General features: G+C 41.0%; 1 protein-coding gene across 1 annotated transcript in view; it reads right to left on the bottom strand.

Annotated features, from left to right (window-relative positions):
• Window positions 1-19,687, bottom strand: part of brinp1 (bone morphogenetic protein/retinoic acid inducible neural-specific 1) — a 139,814-nt gene that overhangs the window by 39,940 nt on the left and 80,187 nt on the right. The window contains exon 5 of the mRNA XM_055936740.1: window positions 18,191-18,296. Coding sequence (XP_055792715.1) covers window positions 18,191-18,296 — 106 coding nt within the window. The remainder of the gene's footprint in view (window positions 1-18,190; window positions 18,297-19,687) is intronic.

Here is a 19,687-nt window from a genome sequence, read left to right as displayed (position 1 = left end):
GCAAATACTCACAAGGATTCCTAAATCATTGCTAAGAATAATAAAAATGCCTGCAGGTTCTACTGGTCATTGTTGTCAGGCTGGTTGTATTGGTGCTAGCTAGGTACCAAGCTAAAGCTAGCTACCCCAGAAGTTGCGGTCAAACAAATAATGCTTTATTACCAACGCGGTATTGTTCGTGGCCGGTGTTTGCTTTTTTGCAGACTTTTTTGTACAGCTTTGACAGTGCTACTGATAGTAGTGGTGGCACTTGGGTTGCATGTGCAAATTCAGAACACACAACATTCTATAATAGAAGTGTGTTATTTGACGTGTCAAATTAAAAGCTTATTTAACTCGTCAAATAGTCTTATTTTCAAATAGGGTTATTTGATGCAGTGGTGGGCCGTCAGGGCCAGCAAGGCCTTCTCTGCTGGTCTAAACATCATCAGAATGTCTTTTTTTTTTAAATATATGTTCCCACAAATATGTATTAATAACTTCTTGTCAATAGGGGGTGCTGTTAGCACTTTGTAATAATGACGTTCCCAAATTAAACTGCCTCGTACTCAATTCTTGCTCGTACAATATGCATATTATTATTACTATTGGATAGAAAACACTCTCTAGTTTCTAAAACCTTTTGAATTATATCTGTGAGTGAAAGAGAACTGGACTTACAGCAATTTTCCTATGTGGATGTGAGAATTCCAAATTTTGCAAGCTGCTCTGAGATCTGTTTATAAATCTGCCTGTCTTCTATTGGTTGAGATGCACTGCATACGCCTTCCCCTGGATGTTAGCGAATAGGGAGACTTGAAATGGAGTCTCTCCGTAGATCTGAAAGGTTATAAATCGCTTGGCAAGGACGTGTCTGTTCTTTTCCCTCTTCGCTCTGACGCACTGAGGACCTTGGCATATTGTATTAGAACCTTCGGTTATAGCTCTTAGAAATTTCCGGCTGTGTTTTTATTCGATATAGGCTTTAAAGACATCGTAATGTTGTTATTTTAAACCGAATTATATCAGTTTATGTCAGTATATTGCGATTTTCGGGTATTTATTGTCGTGGCGTTCTAGGGAGTTGGGTATCGCTCTCTCAAATGCTAATGTTTACTGCTAATTGCAACGTTGAGGAGGACGTTCTACAACCTAGCAACGATTCTTTTGGACAAAAGACACCTTTCCCAAGATTCTGATGGGAGTTCATCAAAAAGTAAGAACTATTTATGCTGATAATTCGTTGTTCTGTTGAAAAATGTCAAATGCATAAGCCGCCATTAATTGCAGTGCACCCTCGCTTTAACGCACGCTGTATGTTGAAGTAACGTTAATTTTAAAAATGTAACACAGCGATTGCATTAAGAACTAATTTGTCTTTCATTTGCTGTCCAACCTGTATTTTTTAGTCAAGTTTTGGATTAGTTACTGATTAGAATAGGTGCCTCTCCAAAGATTTCTCCCAACATTTTCTGGGCAGCTTTGCTACTTTTCTCATTGTATAACCACGATTTGTGCCGCTAAATATGCACATTTTCGAACAAACTCTATATGCATTGTGTAATATGATGTTATAGGACTGTCATCTGAAGAATTCTGAGAAGGTTAGTGAAAAAATTTATATATTTTGGTGGTTTATACGTTATCGCTATTTTTGGCTTGAATCAATGCTGTTGTGATGTTTGCTATTGTGGTAACCTAATATAACGCTATATTGCGTTTTCGCTGTAAAACACTTAGAAAATCTGAAATATTGTCTGGATTCACAAGATCTGTGTCTTTCATTTGCTGTATGCTGTGTATTTTTAAGAAATGTTTTATGATGAGTAATTAGGTAATACACGATGGTCTCTGTAGTTATTCTAGTTGCTTTGGTGAGAGTTGTGATGGTGGCTGCAATGGTAAACACCATTCCAATTCTCACTATTTGCTGACATCCAGGGACATCCGTATGCAGTGCCACTCGACCAATAGACGACTTGCAAATTAATAAACTGACCTCAGAACAGCCTGACTGATTTCAGATTTTTCACTTCCTCATCGGAAAATTGCTCCAACTTGAGTTCTGTTTTATTCACAGATATAATTCAAACGGTTTTAGAAACTAGAGTGTTTTCTATCCAATAGTAATAATAATATGCATATTGTACGAGCAAGAATTGAGTACGAGGCAGTTTAATTTGGGAACAACATTTTTACAAAGTGAAAACAGCACCCCCTATTGAGAAAAGGTTTTAAGAGCTTGACTGCTGTTGTTAGGTTAGAACGCTCGGATCAACCCTACTCCTCGGCCAGAGTGTCCAGTGTGCGTTCTGAACGCTCCGAGAGCGAAACGCTCTGAATTCACGAACGAACAATTTGACCACGCTCTTTGTTTACGAACGCCCAGAGCACACTCTGGCACTCCAGATTAAATGTACAAACACGCCTGTAGTATAAACCAGACTTTAGTCTTGAAATATTTGATTGTTTAGTACATGGTCTCACACGTGAATCCTTAAGAGATGGGTGGGGCTAAAGCTTAAGAGGGTGTGAACAATGCTGAATGGTTATAGACAAAGAAGAGCTCTCCACTAGGTATACCAAAACATTCAAAGGCCCTTTTTTCAAAAGTGAGGTTACAAGTGAGTAGCCAGCTGACCAGGTGAATCAAAGCTGAATTACTTTCCCATTGTTCCTCTACTATAGTGTATGATATATTATTTTCTAGCGTTGAGTCTCTGCTTTTATCCAATCTAGAAAACACAATTTCACATTTTTCTACATAAGACCCAATCGAGCTGGTTAGTCACATAAACAACAACAAGATCAACAAATAATGCTAGCCAGAGCAAGATGAGCTAAAACGTAATGAATCTAATAAAATAAAAGTGTGCCAAATACAACAGGTGTAGACCTTACAGTGAAATGCTTACTTACAAGCCCTTAACCAACAATGCAGTTTTAAGAAAAATAAGTGTTAACCTGTTGAGGACAGAGGGCGCTGTTTTCACTTTGGGGGAAAATCGTGCCAGATTTAAACGGCCTCGTACTCAATTCTTGCTCTTACAATATGCATATTATTATTACTATTGGATATAAAACACTCTCTAGTTTCTAAAACCGTTTGAATTATATCTGTGAGTAAAACAGAACTAATTTTTCAGCAAACTTCCTGACAGGAAGTGGAAAATCTGAAATCGATGCTCTGTTCTAGGGCCTGCCTATAAATGTCCTTGATATTTATTAGTATACATGCACTTCGTCTTCCACTAGATGTCGACAGGCAGTGAGAGAAGAAATTGAGTGTATAACTTGATCTGGGGTCGAATAAAAGCTCTTTGTATGACGTGTCACCAGTTTCCTGTTTCCTGTTTTCTGGAGCGTGCGCGAAGGGACCTGGTATTGCCTTCTGAAAGGCTGTCGTTATAGACGACTAATATCTCCGGCTTTGATTATATTTGATAAATGTGACAATATCATCGTAAAGTATGTTTTTTCAATATAGTTTTATTAGATTATTGAAATTTATTCGGGACGTTAGGCATGTTGCGTTGTGTGCCTTTGTTCAGGAAGGAGAGCTTCGCGCTACTTTTCTAGCTTTCCATGCTAATTGACTGGAGAAGAGGACATTCTAAAACCAAACAACGATTGTTCTGGACAAAGGGCCCCTTGTACAACATTCTGATGGAAGATCATCAAAAGTAGGACCCATTTTATGATGCTATTTCATATATCTGTCGAACATGTTGTACTAGTAGTTTGCGCCCAGATTTTGGGCACGCTCTCGCTATAACTAAGCTGGATGTCGTAATGAAGTTATTCTTAGAATTCTAACACGGCGATTGCATTAAGAACTAGTGTATCTATCATTTCCTATACAACATGTCTTTTCTAGTAACGTTTATGAATAGTTATTTGGTCAGAATAGTTGAGTGTCATAAAAATATCCGCACATTCTGGGAAAAAGATGCTACGTTAGCACAATGGATAACCACTGATTTCAGCTATAATATGCACATTTTCGAACAAAACATAAGTGTGTGTATAACCTGATGTTATAGGACTGTCATCTGATGAAGGTTTATGAAGGTTAGTGAAAATTAATATCTTTTGCTGGTTTATTCCCTATCGCTAACGTGCCTATTGCTATCGCTAACGTGCCTTGATGAATGAATGCGGTAGTGTGGTAGGCTATTGTAGTAAGCTAATATAATGCTATATTGTGTTTTCGCTGTAAAACACTTAAAAAATTGGAAATATTGGCTGGATTCACAAGATGTTTGTCTTTAATTTGCTGTACACCATCGATTTTACAGAAATGTTTTATGATGAGTATTTAGGTATTTGACATTGGTGTCTGTAATTACTCTGGCTGCTTCAGTGCTATTTCTGATGGTAGCTGTGATGGTAGCTGCAATGTAAAACTGATTTATACCTCAAATATGCACATTTTTCGAACAAAACATAGATTTATTGTATAACATGTTATAAGACTGTCATCTGATGAAGTTGTTTCTTGGTTAGTTTGGTTGGTTCTTGGTTAGTTAGGTTGGCTTTGTGCATGCTACCTGTGCTGTGAAAAATGTCTGTCCTTTTTTGTATTTGGTGGTGAGCTAACATAAATATATGTGGTGTTTTTGCTTTAAAACATTTTAAAAATCAGACATGTTGACTGGATTCACAAGATGTGTATCGTTCATTCGCTGTATTGGACTTGTTAATGTGTGAAAGTTAAATATTTCTCAAAAATATTTTTTTAATTTCGCGCTCTGCCTTATCAGTGGAATGTGGGAGGAGTTCCGCTAGTGGAACCCCGGTGCCAGACAGGTTAATTAAGTAAAAAACGTATAAGAAAAAATACAAATAAAAGTAAGAAATAATTAAAGAGCAGCAGTAAAATAACAGTAGCGAGGCTATATACAGTCGTGGACAAAAGTTTTGAGAATGACACAAATATTAATTTCCACAAAGTTTGCTGCTTCAGTGTCTTTAGATATTTTTGTCAGATGTTACTATGGAATACTGAAGTATAATTCCAAGCATTTCATAAGTGGCAAAGGCTTTTATTGACAATTACATGAAGTTGATGCAAAGAGTCAATATTTGCAGTGTTGACCCTCTTTTTCAAGACCTCTGCAATCCGCCCTGGCAGGCTGTCAATTAACTTCTGGGCCACATCCTGACTGATGGCAGCCCATTCATGCATAATCAATGCTTGGAGTTTGTCAGAATTTGTGGGTTTTTGTTTGTCCACCCGCCTCTTGAGGATTGACCACAAATTTTCAATGGGATTTAGTTCTGGGGAGTTTCCTGGCCATGGACCCAAAATATCGATGTTTTGTTCCCCGAGCCACTTAGTTATCACTTTTGCCTTATGGCAAGGTGCTCCATCATGCTGGAAAAGGCATTGTTCATCACCAAACTGTTCCTGGATGGTTGGGAGAAGTTGCTCTCGGAGGATGTATTGGTACCATTCTTTATTCATGGCTGTGTTTTTAGGCAAAATTGTGAGTGAGCCCACTCCCTTGGCTGAGAAGCAATCCCACACATGAATGGTCTCAGGATGCTTTACTGTTGGCATGACATAGGACTGATGGTAGTGCTCACATTGTCTTCTCTGGACAAGCTTTTTTCCGGGTGCCCCAAACAATCGGAAAGGGGATTCATCAGAGAAAATAGCTTAACCCAAGTCCTCAGCAGTCCAATCCCTGTACCTTTTGCAGAATATCAGTCTGTCCCTGATGTTTTTCCTGGAGAGAAGTGGCTTCTTTGCTGCCCTTCTTGACACCAGGCCATCCTCCAAAAGTCTTTGCCTCACTGTGCGTGCAGATGCACTCACACTGCCTGCTGCCATTGCTGAGCAAGCTCTGTACTGGTGGGTCCCCGATCCCGCAGCTGAATCAACTTTAGGAGATGGTCCTGGCGCTTGCTGGACTTTCTTGGGCGCCCTGAAGCCTTCTTCACAACAATTGAACCGCTCTCCTTGAAGTTCTTGATGATCCGATAAATGGTTGATTTAGGTGCAATCTTACTGGCAGCAATATCCTTGCCTGTGAAGCCCTTTTTGTGCAAAGCAATGATGACAGCACGTGTTTCCTTGCAGGTAACATGGTTGACAGAGGAAGAACAATGATTCCAAGCACCACCCTCCTTTTGAAGCTTCCAGGCTGTTATTCGAACTCAATCATTATGACAGAGTGATCTCCAGCCTTGTCCTCGTCAACACTCACACCAGTGTTAACGAGAGAATCACTGACATGTCAGCTGGTCCTTTTGTGGCAGGGCTGAAATGCAGTGGAAATGTTTTTTGGGGATTCAGTTCATTTGCATGGCAAAGAGGGACTTTGCAATTAATTGCAATTCATCTGATCACGCTTCATAACATTCTGAAGTATATGCAAATTGCCATCATACAAACTGAGGCAGCAGACTTTGTGAAAATTAATATTTGTGTCATTCTCAAAACTTTTGGCCACGACCGGTTAGTCAAGATAATTGAGGTAATATGTACATGTAGGTAGAGTTAAAGGGACTATGCATAGATAATAAACAGAGAGTAGCAGCAGCATAACAGAGGGGGGTAGCCATTTGATTAGCTGTTCAGGAGTCTTATGGCTTGGGGGTAGAAGCTGTTAAGAAGCCTTTTGGACCTAGACTTGGCGCTCCGTTACCACTTGCCATGCAGGAGCAGAGAGAACAGTCTATGACTAGGGTGGCTGGAGTTTTTGAAAATTTTTAGGGCCTTCCTCTGACACTGCCTGGTATAGAGGTCCTGGATGGCAGGAAGCTTGGCCCCAGTGATGTACTGGGCCGTGAAGGAACATTAAATAAACCCTTTCAAACTTTTTCAGCAAGTTGGCTGTCAAAATTGTAGTGATAAATGATGGGGAATAGCCTGCTCATCCTTCTGCAGCTTGCCTGCCAATGCATGCCTTGTCCCAACCAAGCACACAAGCTAACCGGCTAAAGTTGACTAGCTTGCTAGTGCATTACTTGCAGACACAAATGAGAAAACACCTCACTGACCATTTTTCTCAACCTAGCAGAGCTCTTTAGGCTGTTTACATGTTAAATAGAGTGTTCGTGACTAACTGGTACTTTCTTTGCCTACGTTTACTGACACCGGTTTACTGATACCGGTCAGCGGTGTTGCACATTTGTAAATTCATCAGTCATTCAGCATAGCTAGCTAGCTAGCAAAGCGATTCACATGTCTTACTAGCTAACCAAATGGCAAGTGCATCTATAGCTGTGTAGTCACTGAAAAATTATATGAGGGGAAAAAGTCAGTCACTCACCCACTCCTACAATGGCATCACGTCCTCCTAGCAGCTACCTAGCTAAAGTTAGGCTCTGTGTTTTTAGCTTGCTACATAAATAGATACGCAAGCATATTAGCCATATTTTTACTTACTTGTGATCATTGCCCTTGCTAGTTTGATTAACATTATTGACCTTCCCAGCCTTAGTTACATTTGTCCGTTTCTGTCCAAAACATTGAATCACTGAAACTGAAACAGTGCATCCCAAATGGAGGCAGCAAACAATGCACCAGGCCAGCAGTGATTTACAACCTGATATAAATATTTATTGGTCTGCCAAGAAATGGATTGGTGAATTATATGAATCATGCATTGAACTGCAACCATCTATTCTGCCAGCAATGCCTTAGTGTATGTCATGGAATGTTGAGTCAAATATAACCTATTTTTAAACCCTCTTATGAAGTTGGTTTTGTAGCATAAACTGGATTTTTTTTTTTACTGATTTATATGATTGTCTGTTTGTTTTATATCTGCAAAGTAGCTAAAACGCTGTCAGTTCCCACACAAATACACACCACCACACCAACACACATCACCACCACCACGAAATGATTGCTGCAAAGTGCAAATGTCATCTGATCACTCCTTATATGCTGAGAGTAGTAAACTCTTCTAAGAGCAGGCTGTCAGTGTATTCTTTTGTTTTCTGCATGTGGGCCATGACATACACAGAGGGCATAACACCTCGCGGCTTCAGTTCAATATTTTATGATCAATCGAGGATGTGTGGAGAGGCACTACACCAGCAAAGAGAGAAGACAAATGACTCTATAGTGCAGTTTATAGGACCTGAGGGTCAATTGGCACAAATAACCAGCATTGGTTTAAAGGTTGGAGGTGATGTCAAGCCATCTACTGTAGCATAGATATCCAAAGCTTCTGCTTTTGGCATACAGTAGCTTCAATGTTCACACATAAGTGTCATACTAACAGGAATATAAGAGCAACATTTTCACATGGAAATACTGATCTGTCACAGCCGTTTATACCACTAGCTGGTATTAAATGATTATGAAATCATAATACTCTCTGATGAGACACTAAAGAGTAAAGAGGTGTCACCAGCTCAGGAATGACATTGAAGTGTCATCAATTTTGAAGAGTTTGTGATAGTTGGCATTATTAATACCACTCTGATGACAAAATCTTTCTAATTAACTCTAAATCTGAGATTATAATTGCTCTTAGAGGATATGTTTCAGTTGTAGTACACTTTAAAACCACCTACTTTAGGTTAATGTGAAAAAATTGCTTTCAAAACACCCCTTCATGAAATAGCAGCATTTGAAAAACTCATCTCTTTCTCACCGAATCGTATCAACATGCAAGATAAAAGGCTGTTCATCTGGCTGTCACATATCAGTTGGATGACAAAACGTTAGTCTCCAAAGCAACAGAGGCCATACAGCAGTTGCATGGGAATGAAGCCCTTTTAAACCCTATAGATTCAGTTTGAAAGCATTTATGACAGACAGAGTAACACTGGTCCTATTATTGCTCATACGATTTCTTTTTGGCACAAAACTGAAAAACACTGTAACTGCAAAACCAAATGGCACACCTAGACTCCAATGCATTACATTTTGGAGAATGGTCTTTTTTAATCTCCCCCCAGTGGTCCAAATGTGGAATGCATACCCTTGCCAATATATATATATATTTAAATTTAACTAGGCAAGTCAGTTAAAACCTGTTGAGGACAGAGGGCGCTGTTTTCACTTTGGGGGAAAATCGTGCCCAATTTAAACGGCCTCGTACTCAATTCTTGCTCGTACAATATGCATATTATTATTACTATTGGATAGAAAACACTCTCTAGTTTCTAAAACCGTTTGAATTATATCTGTGAGTAAAACAGAACTCCTTTTGCAGCAAACTTCCTGACAGGAAGTGGAAAATCTGAAATCGATGCACTCTTCTAGGGGCTGCCTATTAAAGTCCTTGATATTTATTAGTTTAGATGCACTTCATACGTCTTCCACTAGATGTCGACAAGCAGTGAGAGAGTGTGTAACTACACATTAAGTGTGTAACTTGATCTGGACTCGAATCAGAGCTCTTGGCATGACTTGTCACCAGTTTCCTGTTTTCTGGAGAGCGCGAGCAGGGACCTGGATTTGCCTTCTGATAAGCTGACGTTATGGACGACTAATATCTCCGGCTTTGATTTTATTTGATACATGTGACAATATCATCGTAAAGTATGTTTTTTCAATATAGTTTAATCAGATTATTGAAATCTTTTCGGGAGTTTTGCCGTGTTCCGTTCTCTTCCGTTTGTTGACGATGGAGAGATTCGTGTCACTTGTCAAGTGTGCTTGCTTTATCGATAGGGAAAAAGGCCGTTCTAAAACCAAACAATGATTGTTCCCGACAAAGGACCCCTTGTACAACATTCTGATGGAAGATCAGCAAAAGTAGGACCCATTCTATGATGTTATTTCTTATATCTGTCGTACATGTGAACTAGTCGTTTGCGCCCAGCTTTTGGGTACTCTCTCGCTATACCTAAGCTGGATTTCGTAATGAAGTTATTTTTAGAATTCTAACACGGCAATTGCATTAAGAACTAGTGTATCTATCATTTCCTATACAACATGTATTTTTTAGTTATGTTCATGAAGAGCTATTTGGTCAGAATATGTGTGTCAGAAAAATTGTCAGAAAAATATCCGGACGTTGTGGGAAAAAGATGCTACGTTAGCACAACGTTAGCACAATGTATAACCACTGATTTCAGCTCTAAATATGCACATTTTCGAACAAAACGTAAGTGTATGTATAACCTGATGTTATAGGACTGTCATCTGATGAAGCTTATCAAGGTTAGTCAAAATTATATATCTTGCTGGTTTATTCGCTATCGCTAACGTGCCTATTGCTATCGCTAACGTGCCTTGATGAATGAATGTGGTAGTGTGGTAGGCTATTGTAGTAAGCTGATATAATGCTATCTTGTGTTTTCGCTGTAAAACACTTAAAAAATCGGAAATATTGGCTGGATTCACAAGATGTTTGTCTTTAATGTGCTGTACACCATCGATTTTTCAGAAATGTTTTATGATGAGTATTTAGGTATTTAACGTTGGTGTCTGTAATTATTCTGGCTGCTTTCGGTGCAATTTCTGATTGTAGCTGCAATGTAAACTATGATTTATACCTGAAATATGCACATTTTTCGAACAAAACATAGATTTATTGAATAACATGTTATAAGACTGTCATATGATGAAGTTGTTTGTTGGTTAGTTTGGTTGGTTATTGGTTTGTTAGGTTGGCTTTGTGCATGCTACCTGTGCTGTGAAAAATGTCTGTCCTTTTTTGTCTTTGGTGGTGAGCTAACATAAATATATGTGGTGTTTTCGCTGTAAAACATTTTAAAAATCGGATATGTTGACTGGATACACAAGATGTGTATCTTTCATTTGCTGTATTGGACTTGTTAATGTGTGAAAGTTAAATATTTCTAAAAAATATCTTTTGATTTTCGCGCTCTGCCTTTTCAGTGGAATGTGGGAGGAGTTCCGCTGGCGGAACGCCAGAGCCAGACAGGTTAAATGCTTTTAGGACACAATGTATTGTTAATTTTGCTTTGCATCTACTATGTTACTTAATGACGACTAGGGAGTGGAGGTGACTGACAAGCAACCCTTTTAGGGTTGGGGGAATTAGATATGAAGTTGGGGGTGGAGGCCCACTTCTTTTTTGTTTTCTTTTCCTGTACATGATGAATGTATTATTACTTTAACTGTAATATGATCAATACTTTGTAGTTATGTACCTTTTTTAAAATGTTTAATTTTCTTCTTCTGAATGGCAGCTCACAGGTACAACAATAAGATGTGTGAAATAATGAATGGAACATAAGATATTAACAGAATACGAAATTATATGAATTTAAATATTGTATCTTTAACTCATCCAATGAAAAAAATGACTAAACAAATTAATTAATTGTCTGAATCCAAAGAGCAGTTAATGATTCCTTTGGTGAGAGATTTAGTGCTGTAGTCGAAAATATCAGTTTTTTGATAATGAAGGTAAACTGCATAAATTAAAAAGTGATAGCTTGTCTCAGAAACTTGACCACTTTTACGGTGGCTTTCATCACTGTCCCAATGGGAGCTGTGGTACATCTAAGATACAGTTGCAGGTGATTCTTCATGGAAGAAGAGTTGGAGATGACAATGAAGGATTCCTTCAAAAGCAACTCACTAATTACAACGTTTGTCTACTTTTCTATCTTTGCAAGCTTATAGTTGCCACTCAAAGATTATATTTGCGTGTCAATTAATGTTTCAAATGTAATCTCGAATACAGTATGTGATCTAAGTATACTCAGACTAAAAATATACTTCTGTAAATAAGTTAAAGTTAATAAAATAAACATAACAAAATCTTCCCTATTGATTGAGAGGTCCAGGATGAAGTGTGTGGGTAAATTCAAATATTCTGATTGCTCAGGCTGTTGGGTTTGATTCCTTCATGGGCCAAACACACCATGAATAAAAGTGTCTGGTAAACTGTATGACAATATTATTAGCATAAGGACAGAAGATCCATGACAAAATGAATGGGAGAAAATCCCCCAGAGGGGAATTATGGAGCAAATCTCTGGTTCATTCCACAAAATACATTCATATTCAATCCGCAAGACAGCGCAAATCAGTTGAAAGTCCCTATGAGGCTTTTTCTATGTATGAACATAATTTCATTATGTGAATGGACTGGGGGCTAAAGTGGAATATTGACCCCGGCCTTAACCCTGCAGCCATTGTAGCATTGGGTCGGATACTCATGATTCCCCACAGTGGACCCGCAAAACAAAAATTGGCTGATGAGTGGAATTAAAATATTATTTCAACCCACGGACAGGCTCGTTGTTCAGAACAATTATATTGGGGGTTATAAATGTTTTAAATAAAGATAAAATATTTTTTACAAACCTAGGAGCTTGTTGTGTTGAATTGCGATGCGAATTCCATTATGTTAGCTGTGAGGCAGACATAGCCTAGGCCAAGGCTACCAGCCATGCAGTGAGAGAGCGCAGGGAACTGTCCATTATTTGTCTGGTGCTGAAACATTCCTACTTTGTCCATGTGACGCAAAAATGGTAACAAGCAAAATGCAACACGAGAAATAAAAATAAATGTTATGTGAAATCACCAGTTTGGAACTATTTTGGAGTCATTGTGGACAACAACCTTGTAGATGGATACACAGCTTGCAAAAGTGCAAGTATATACACTGCTCAAAAAAATAAAGGGAACACTAAAATAAAACATCCTAGATCTGAATGAATGAAATATTCTTATTAAATACTTTTTTCTTTACATAGTTGAATGTGCTGATAACAAAATCACACAAAAATGATCAATGGAAATCAAATTTATCAACCCATGGAGGTCTGGATTTGGAGTCACACTCAAAATTAAAGTGGAAAACCACACTACAGGCTGATCCAACTTTGATGTAATGTCCTTAAAACAAGTCAAAATGAGGCTCAGTAGTGTGTGTGGCCTCCACGTGCCTGTATGACCTCCCTACAACGCCTGGTCATGCTCCTGATGAGGTGGAGGATGGTCTCCTGAGGGATCTCCTCCCAGACCTGGACTAAAGCATCCGCCAACTCCTGGACAGTCTGTGGTGCAACGTGGCGTTGGTGGATGGAGCGAGACATGATGTCCCAGATGTGCTTAATTGGATTCAGGTCTGGGGAACGGGCGGGCCAGTCCATAGCATCAATGCCTTCCTCTTGCAGGAACTGCTGACACACTCCAGCCACATGAGGTCTAGCATTGTCTTGCATTAGGAGGAACCCAGGGCCAACCGCACCAGCATATGGTCTCACAAGGGGTCTGAGGATCTCATCTCGGTACCTAATGGCAGTCAGGCTACCTCTGGCGAGCACATGGAGGGCTGTGCGGCCCCCCAAAGAAATGCCACCCCACACCATGACTGACCCACTGCCAAACCGGTCATGCTGGAGGATGTTGCAGGCAGCAGAACGTTCTCCATGGCGTCTCCAGACTCTGTCACGTCTGTCACATGTGCTCAGTGTGAACCTGCTTTCATCTGTGAAGAGCACAGGGCGCCAGTGGCGAATTTGCCAATCTTGGTGTTCTCTGGCAAATGCCAAAAGTCCTGCACGGTGTTGGGCTGTAAGCACAACCCCCACCTGTGGACGTCGGGCCCTCATACCACCCTCATGGAGTCTGTTTCTGACCATTTGAGCAGACACATGCACATTTGTGGCCTGCTGGAGGTCATTTTGCAGGGCTCTGGCAGTGCTCCTCCTGCTCTTCCTTGCACAAAGGCGGAGGTAGCGATCCTGCTGCTGGGTTGTTGCCCTCCTACGGCCTCCTCCACGTCTCCTGATGTGCTGGCCTGTCTCCTGGTAGCGCCTCCATGCTCTGGACACTACGCTGACAGACACAGCAAACCTTCTTGCCACAGCTCGCATTAATGTGCCATCCTGGATGAGCTGCACTACCTGAGCCACTTGTGTGGGTTGTAGACTCCGTCTCATGCTTCCACTAGAGTGAAAGCACTGCCAGCATTCAAAAGTGACCAAAACATCAGCCAGGAAGCATAGGAACTGAGAAGTGGTCTGTGGTCACCACCTGCAGAACCACTCCTTTATTGGGTGTGTCTTGCCAGTTGCCTATAATTTCCACCTGTTGTCTATTCCATTTGCACAACAGCATGTGCAATTTATTGTCAATCAGTGTTGCTTCCTAAGTGGACAGTTTGATTTCACAGAAGTGTGATTGACTTGGAGTTACATTGTGTTGTTTAAGTGTTCCCTTTATTTTTTTGAGCAGTGTATTTGTTACGATAATTCATTTAATTATTACATTAATTCAGGCTTTCGTTCATTTAGATCAGGGGTGTCAAAGTCAAATGGACGGAGGGCCAAATAAAAAATTTAGCTACAAGCCGAGGGCCGGACTGTTCGAATGTTCATTGAAAAATTTTTAAATGACGCATATAGTCTAGTGAACCTAATTGAACCTACTGAAAACCTAACAAATATATTCCAATATGATCAGATAAATAAAGCAATATTTTCTTATGGCTCTGTCAGTAATCTTTAATTTTCAACAGACACAAAAGACAAATTTCCTTTATATAAAAATCCCCATAACATGAACATTAAATGAAAGAAACCGGTATTCAAGGCACCATCAGTAGCCTATATTTTCTATTTTAGCAAAAGTGGGCTAAATTTACTTCAAAGAAAAAAACAATAGCAATTTTCTATCATCCACTCAACTGAAATATTTTTAAAATATAATTGGATTGAAATACAATAAAATAAAGTGCAAAAATCTATTAATCAAAAACAACACTTTGTTTAAGGAGAAGTAACATGCAGTGAAAACAAATATTAAACTTTAACTTTTAAACTTGAACTGAGTAAAAACTCTAAATATGTGATTGCACAGTAATGTTCACTTGTTTGAGGTTGAGGGTGATACTTGGTGGTGTCCCATCTTTTCCACAAGTTCATCAATGTTCGGGGTAAGGCTCTGAGCTGAGGAAATCCTCAGAATTGAGTGGAGGTGTTCAGCAGTAAGTCGACTTCTGTGTGATGTTTTGTTCAGGTTCATCAAAGAAAACAGTTGTTCACACAGGTATGTGCTGCCAAACATAGACAACGTTTGAGCAGCCTGGATGCGCAGCTGGGGCATTGTGTCGGGGAGGAAACGGGCGAACTCCGCAGCACCCACTGCCGCATATTTTGCCCTCAGTGCATCATTGCATTGGAGGTCAATCAACTCCATTTGGAGGTTTGGTGGTGAGCTTTCCACGTCAACAGCAAATGGGTTACCGAGCAGTTCCAACCTGCTTTTTTGTGCTTCAAAGTCAGCAAATCGGCGTCGAAAGTCAGCGGCAAGCATACCTATTTTATCAGCCAACTGTGCGCTCGGGAACGCACTGGTAGAGAGCTTCTCTTTCATGGTCTGGCAGCTGGGAAAGTGGCTCAAATTTTCTTTCCGCATCTGCGTCTCCCACAGAGTCAGTTTGGTTTTAAATGCCTTCACTGTACTGTACATATCAGAGATGACATGATCCCGACCCTGCAGCTGCAAGTTCATTGCATTCAGATGACTCGTAATGTCACACAGAAAAGCCATTTCACACAGAAACATTTCGTCTCGGAGTTGTGTTGTGTCTTTCCCTTTGCTGTCCAAGAACAGACAAATCTCCTCATGAAGCTCGAAACATCTTTGAAGCACCTTTCCCTGGCTTAGCCATCGCACCTCTGTGTGATAAGGCAAATCACCATGCTCCGTTTCTAACTCCGTCAGAAATGCCTTGAACTGGCGGTGATTCAAACCTTTGGCTCTGATAAAGTTAACTGTGCGCGTGATGATGCTCATTACATGCTCCATTTTCAAGGCTTTACCGCACAACGCTTCCTGGTGTATGATACAATGATAAGCTGTCAGCTCACCTGTCGCGTTTTCCTCTTGCATCTTTTCCCGTATCTTCGCCACCAGTCCGCTCCTGTGTCCACAGATCGCAGGTGCTCCGTCGGTTGTCAAACCCACGAGTTTTTCCCAAGGCAGCTCCATCTCATTTACACATCTTGACACCTCTTCATACAAATCATGCCCCGTAGTTGTGCCATGCATAGGACGTAAAGCCAAAAACTCCTCTGTCACGCTTAGGCTGGAGTCCACTCCGCGGATGAAAATTGACAACTGGGCAATGTCAGAAATGTCGGTGCTCTCATCCACAGCCAAGGAATATGCAATGAAATCTTTTCCCTTTTTCACAAGCTGCTCTTTTAGATTGATGGACAACTGGTCTACTCTCTCGGCAATGGTGTTTCTGCTCAGACTCACATTTAAAAAGAGTTGCCTTTTTTCTGGGCAAACTTCGTCACAAACTTTAATCATGCAGTTTTTGATGAAATCCCCCTCCGTAAATGGCCGGGCTGATTTAGCGATCTCTTCTGCCAAAATAAAACTGGCCTTGACAGCAGCCTGGCCTTGTGATTTGGCTTTTTTGAACAGAGCCTGTCGAGATTTGAGGCCTCGTTTTAATTCCTCTGCCTTTTGTAGCCTTTGTTCCATGTCCATATTCTTGTTTTTGTCCGCGTGTTTCGTTTCATAATGTCGTCTCAGATTATACTCTTTCAGTACCGCCACACTTTCTCCACACAGAAGACACACAGGTTTTCCAGCTACCTCCGTGAACATATACTCCGACTCCCACCTTGTTTGAAACCCCCGGTGTCCACCTTCCGTTTTGCCATTTTTGATGGGTATCTGAAAGTTAATTTTACTGTGATGCTGACGACTGCTGTGCCAATAAATATTGAAATGAAGCAGCCTACTGCTCGGTACGTCACCGTTGCATTGTGGGAAATGTAGTATTGGTGCGTGTAAAAGATCTGCGGTCTGCGGGCCGGTTCTAATAATAAATCAAGATCATCCCAGGGGCCGTAAAAAACCTTCTCGCGGGCCGGATGTGGCCCGCGGGCCTTGACTCTGACATATGTGATTTAGATCATACACAAGTCATTTAATGTTTAAACCTGTGCGGCTGGTAAAAGTTTGAGTAGCCAATAGCTAACTAAATAAATGTAAGCTATTTTTGCAGCCTATAGCCTATTAGATTCCGGGAATTGTTTATTTAACTTTCAATTAAACAATTGTATTATCTAAACAATATTGAATGTTGCAACGATGACCGGTCACTATTGCTGAGGCGCGGGAAACCTGTCAGTCCAGCTGAGACGCGGGAGAATGGCGACCTAGAGCGCAGGAGAGCGCATACGTGACAGTACCCCCTCCCCGGCGCGTTCAGCTCCGCCAACCAAAGGGATGATCCCGGGGATCAGGAGCGGACCGGTCACCCTTGCTGATGCGCGGGAACCTGTCACCGGCTGGGGCGCAGGAACCTTACAGACCGGCTGAGGCAGGGGAGCCTGGCGATCCGGCCGAGGCATGAGAGCCCGACGAGCAAGTGGAGGCAGGGGAGCCTGGCGATCCGGTGAAGGCATGAAAGTGAGGCATGAGGCATGAGAGCCTGTAGCGGCTCCCGGATCCGATGTCATTCCCACCAAAAAAATAAATTAAAAAAAACACTCCCTGATGCTTCCCTTAGGTGAGGCGTCATTCTGTAACGATATGCGCTGAAGCAAGTTCAGGGAGTGAGTGTTTTAATAAATAAACACAACATAATACAAAAATAAGAAACACAAACAACGCACATAACTGACACAGGAACAGAAACAATGACGCCTGGGGAAGGAACCAAAGGGAGTGACATATAAAGGGAAGGTAATCAGGGAAGTGACGGAGTCAAGGTGAGTCTGATGACTCGCAGGTGCGCGTAACGATGGTGACAGGTGTGCTCCATAACGAGCAGCCTGGTGACCTAGAGGCCGGAGAGGGATCACACGTGACAAATGTAAAGGTATTGTTTTGTTATGTTGGCTATAAGCTTCCATTAGGTAAGAAGAAGGCTAATTAGAAGGTTCTTCTTCAAAGCGATTGGAGTCAATGTGCCGCATCGTATTGTGAAAATAATAAGATAGGCCTGACGTTCTTAAAACATGGCATGGTTTCCTTTTAACCAAATGTTGAATAGACATGCAGACAAATGAATTAATGAATCAGTGATAGCCTAATAAGCTACTACTTTGGAGTCATAAAAACAATTAAATAAATAGATTTTATTTAGCGGGTCACGGATCGGCTCTCAGAAGAATTCTATGCAGGCGGGTCAGGTTGTGGAGGAAAATCTGTCCTGATGTTGGATATCGGATGGGGCTATTAATTGATGTGGCCAGTGGGGGGCGGGTGCTGCAGAAAAAAATAATGACCCCTGCAGGTCTCTAATCCCATGGTGGAAGAACGGTCAGGGACATGAGCGGGGACGTTTACCTTGAAGATGGAGCTTGCTCTCCGGGCTCTGCAGGAGGACAGAGCTCACTGAGTCTAGATTATCATAGCTGCTGCATCCCAGTGGGCCAGTACGAGTCTCTGTCACCTGCAAGAGAATCAGGACAAAGATGAGAGGAACAATAGGGGACAGAGACACCTGCAGTGTGTGTGTGTATGTCTGTTGGAGTGAGGGAGGATAGGGGGTGATCATAGAGAGAGTTATTTTCATGAGAATTTGACTAGACTCACAAGCTGAAATCCTGAGTTGAGATTTAGGACTCAATTCAATCCATAGCGCCAGAGATCTATGCTGTAGCGCAATTGAAATGTGAAGTTAATTTCCAATTGAGCCGACATGCAGTATTTTGCAAACACGGGAACATTGTCTTATCATTTATAACACACTGTATTGCAGGTCTTCAGCACTACAGATTTAATCGAGCCCTTACACATGTCACATACACTACATAGGTGCAGTGAAACATGTTGTTTTACAGGGTCAGCCATAGTACCATAGTGCAAATTAGGGTTAAGTGCCTTGCTCAAGGGTACATCGAGAGAGTTTTCACCTTGTCATCTTTCACCTTCGAACCAGCGACCTTTCAGTTACTGGCCAAACGCCCTAACCGCTAGGCTACCTGACGCAACATGTAACTCATAAAGCAATCATTGGTATCATGAGAGGGTTGGATTGAATGTTTTATTCTTGGCCTTGTGTCAGGCATGGTTATATTTCCACGTAAATAAGTGGTGTGCGGCATTTCCTTTACTAAGAAGGGGACACTCATCAACTAACAATATCTGTTATACTTGGTTAGAAACATGGCACATACTGTATTTCTATTTAAAATGGATCCCCATTAGTTTCTGCCAAGATAGCAGATACTCTTCCTGGGTCCCAGCAAAATGAAGGCAGTGATTAATACGGCTGGCTGTGATTAATTTAGCTACAGATAAGCCATTCATATTTCAAATGGGACTGTGTGAGTAGTTCATAAATATCTGAATTCCATGTGTGTGTCACGCTGGCACATACATGTTCTGCATTGCTCAGCTAAGTGAACCGTATTTGGGCCAAAGCACAGAAGACAGCGTATGAGGTCTTTCTAAACAGCACTTCTATAGGTACCTCCTGATTTCTGTCTGCAACGTGTAGCACCACCGGCTCCTAAGACCTATTTTCTTTTAAGGACCTTTAAAGATTTTATTTCCTTTTAAAAGAGACGAGACGCTAATGGACTTTTTTCTTCAATCGGTGCCTGCGTCCCACTATCTGCTAGAGAATATCACTTCCCTTATAAAAGTCACAGACGTCGCCTCTCTTCCTGCCCAAGCTTCAATCTATGGGATAATTAGGGTAGTCAAATGTGAGGGTGCTTTTAGGTCTTACTACACGTCTAACTTTAGACTTATTTAAAGACATTGCTCTTGAAAAGAAGGGTGACTTTCTTCCTTTTTATCCCCTTTTCTTCTCGTAACGAGTTGGCCGGCAGTGCT

This window comes from Salvelinus fontinalis, chromosome 10, assembly GCF_029448725.1.
Source record: "Salvelinus fontinalis isolate EN_2023a chromosome 10, ASM2944872v1, whole genome shotgun sequence".
NCBI classification, from domain to species: Eukaryota; Metazoa; Chordata; class Actinopteri; order Salmoniformes; family Salmonidae; genus Salvelinus; species Salvelinus fontinalis.
The sequence above is the reverse complement of the archived record's forward strand: the minus strand, read 5'-3'. Positions and strand labels throughout refer to the sequence as shown.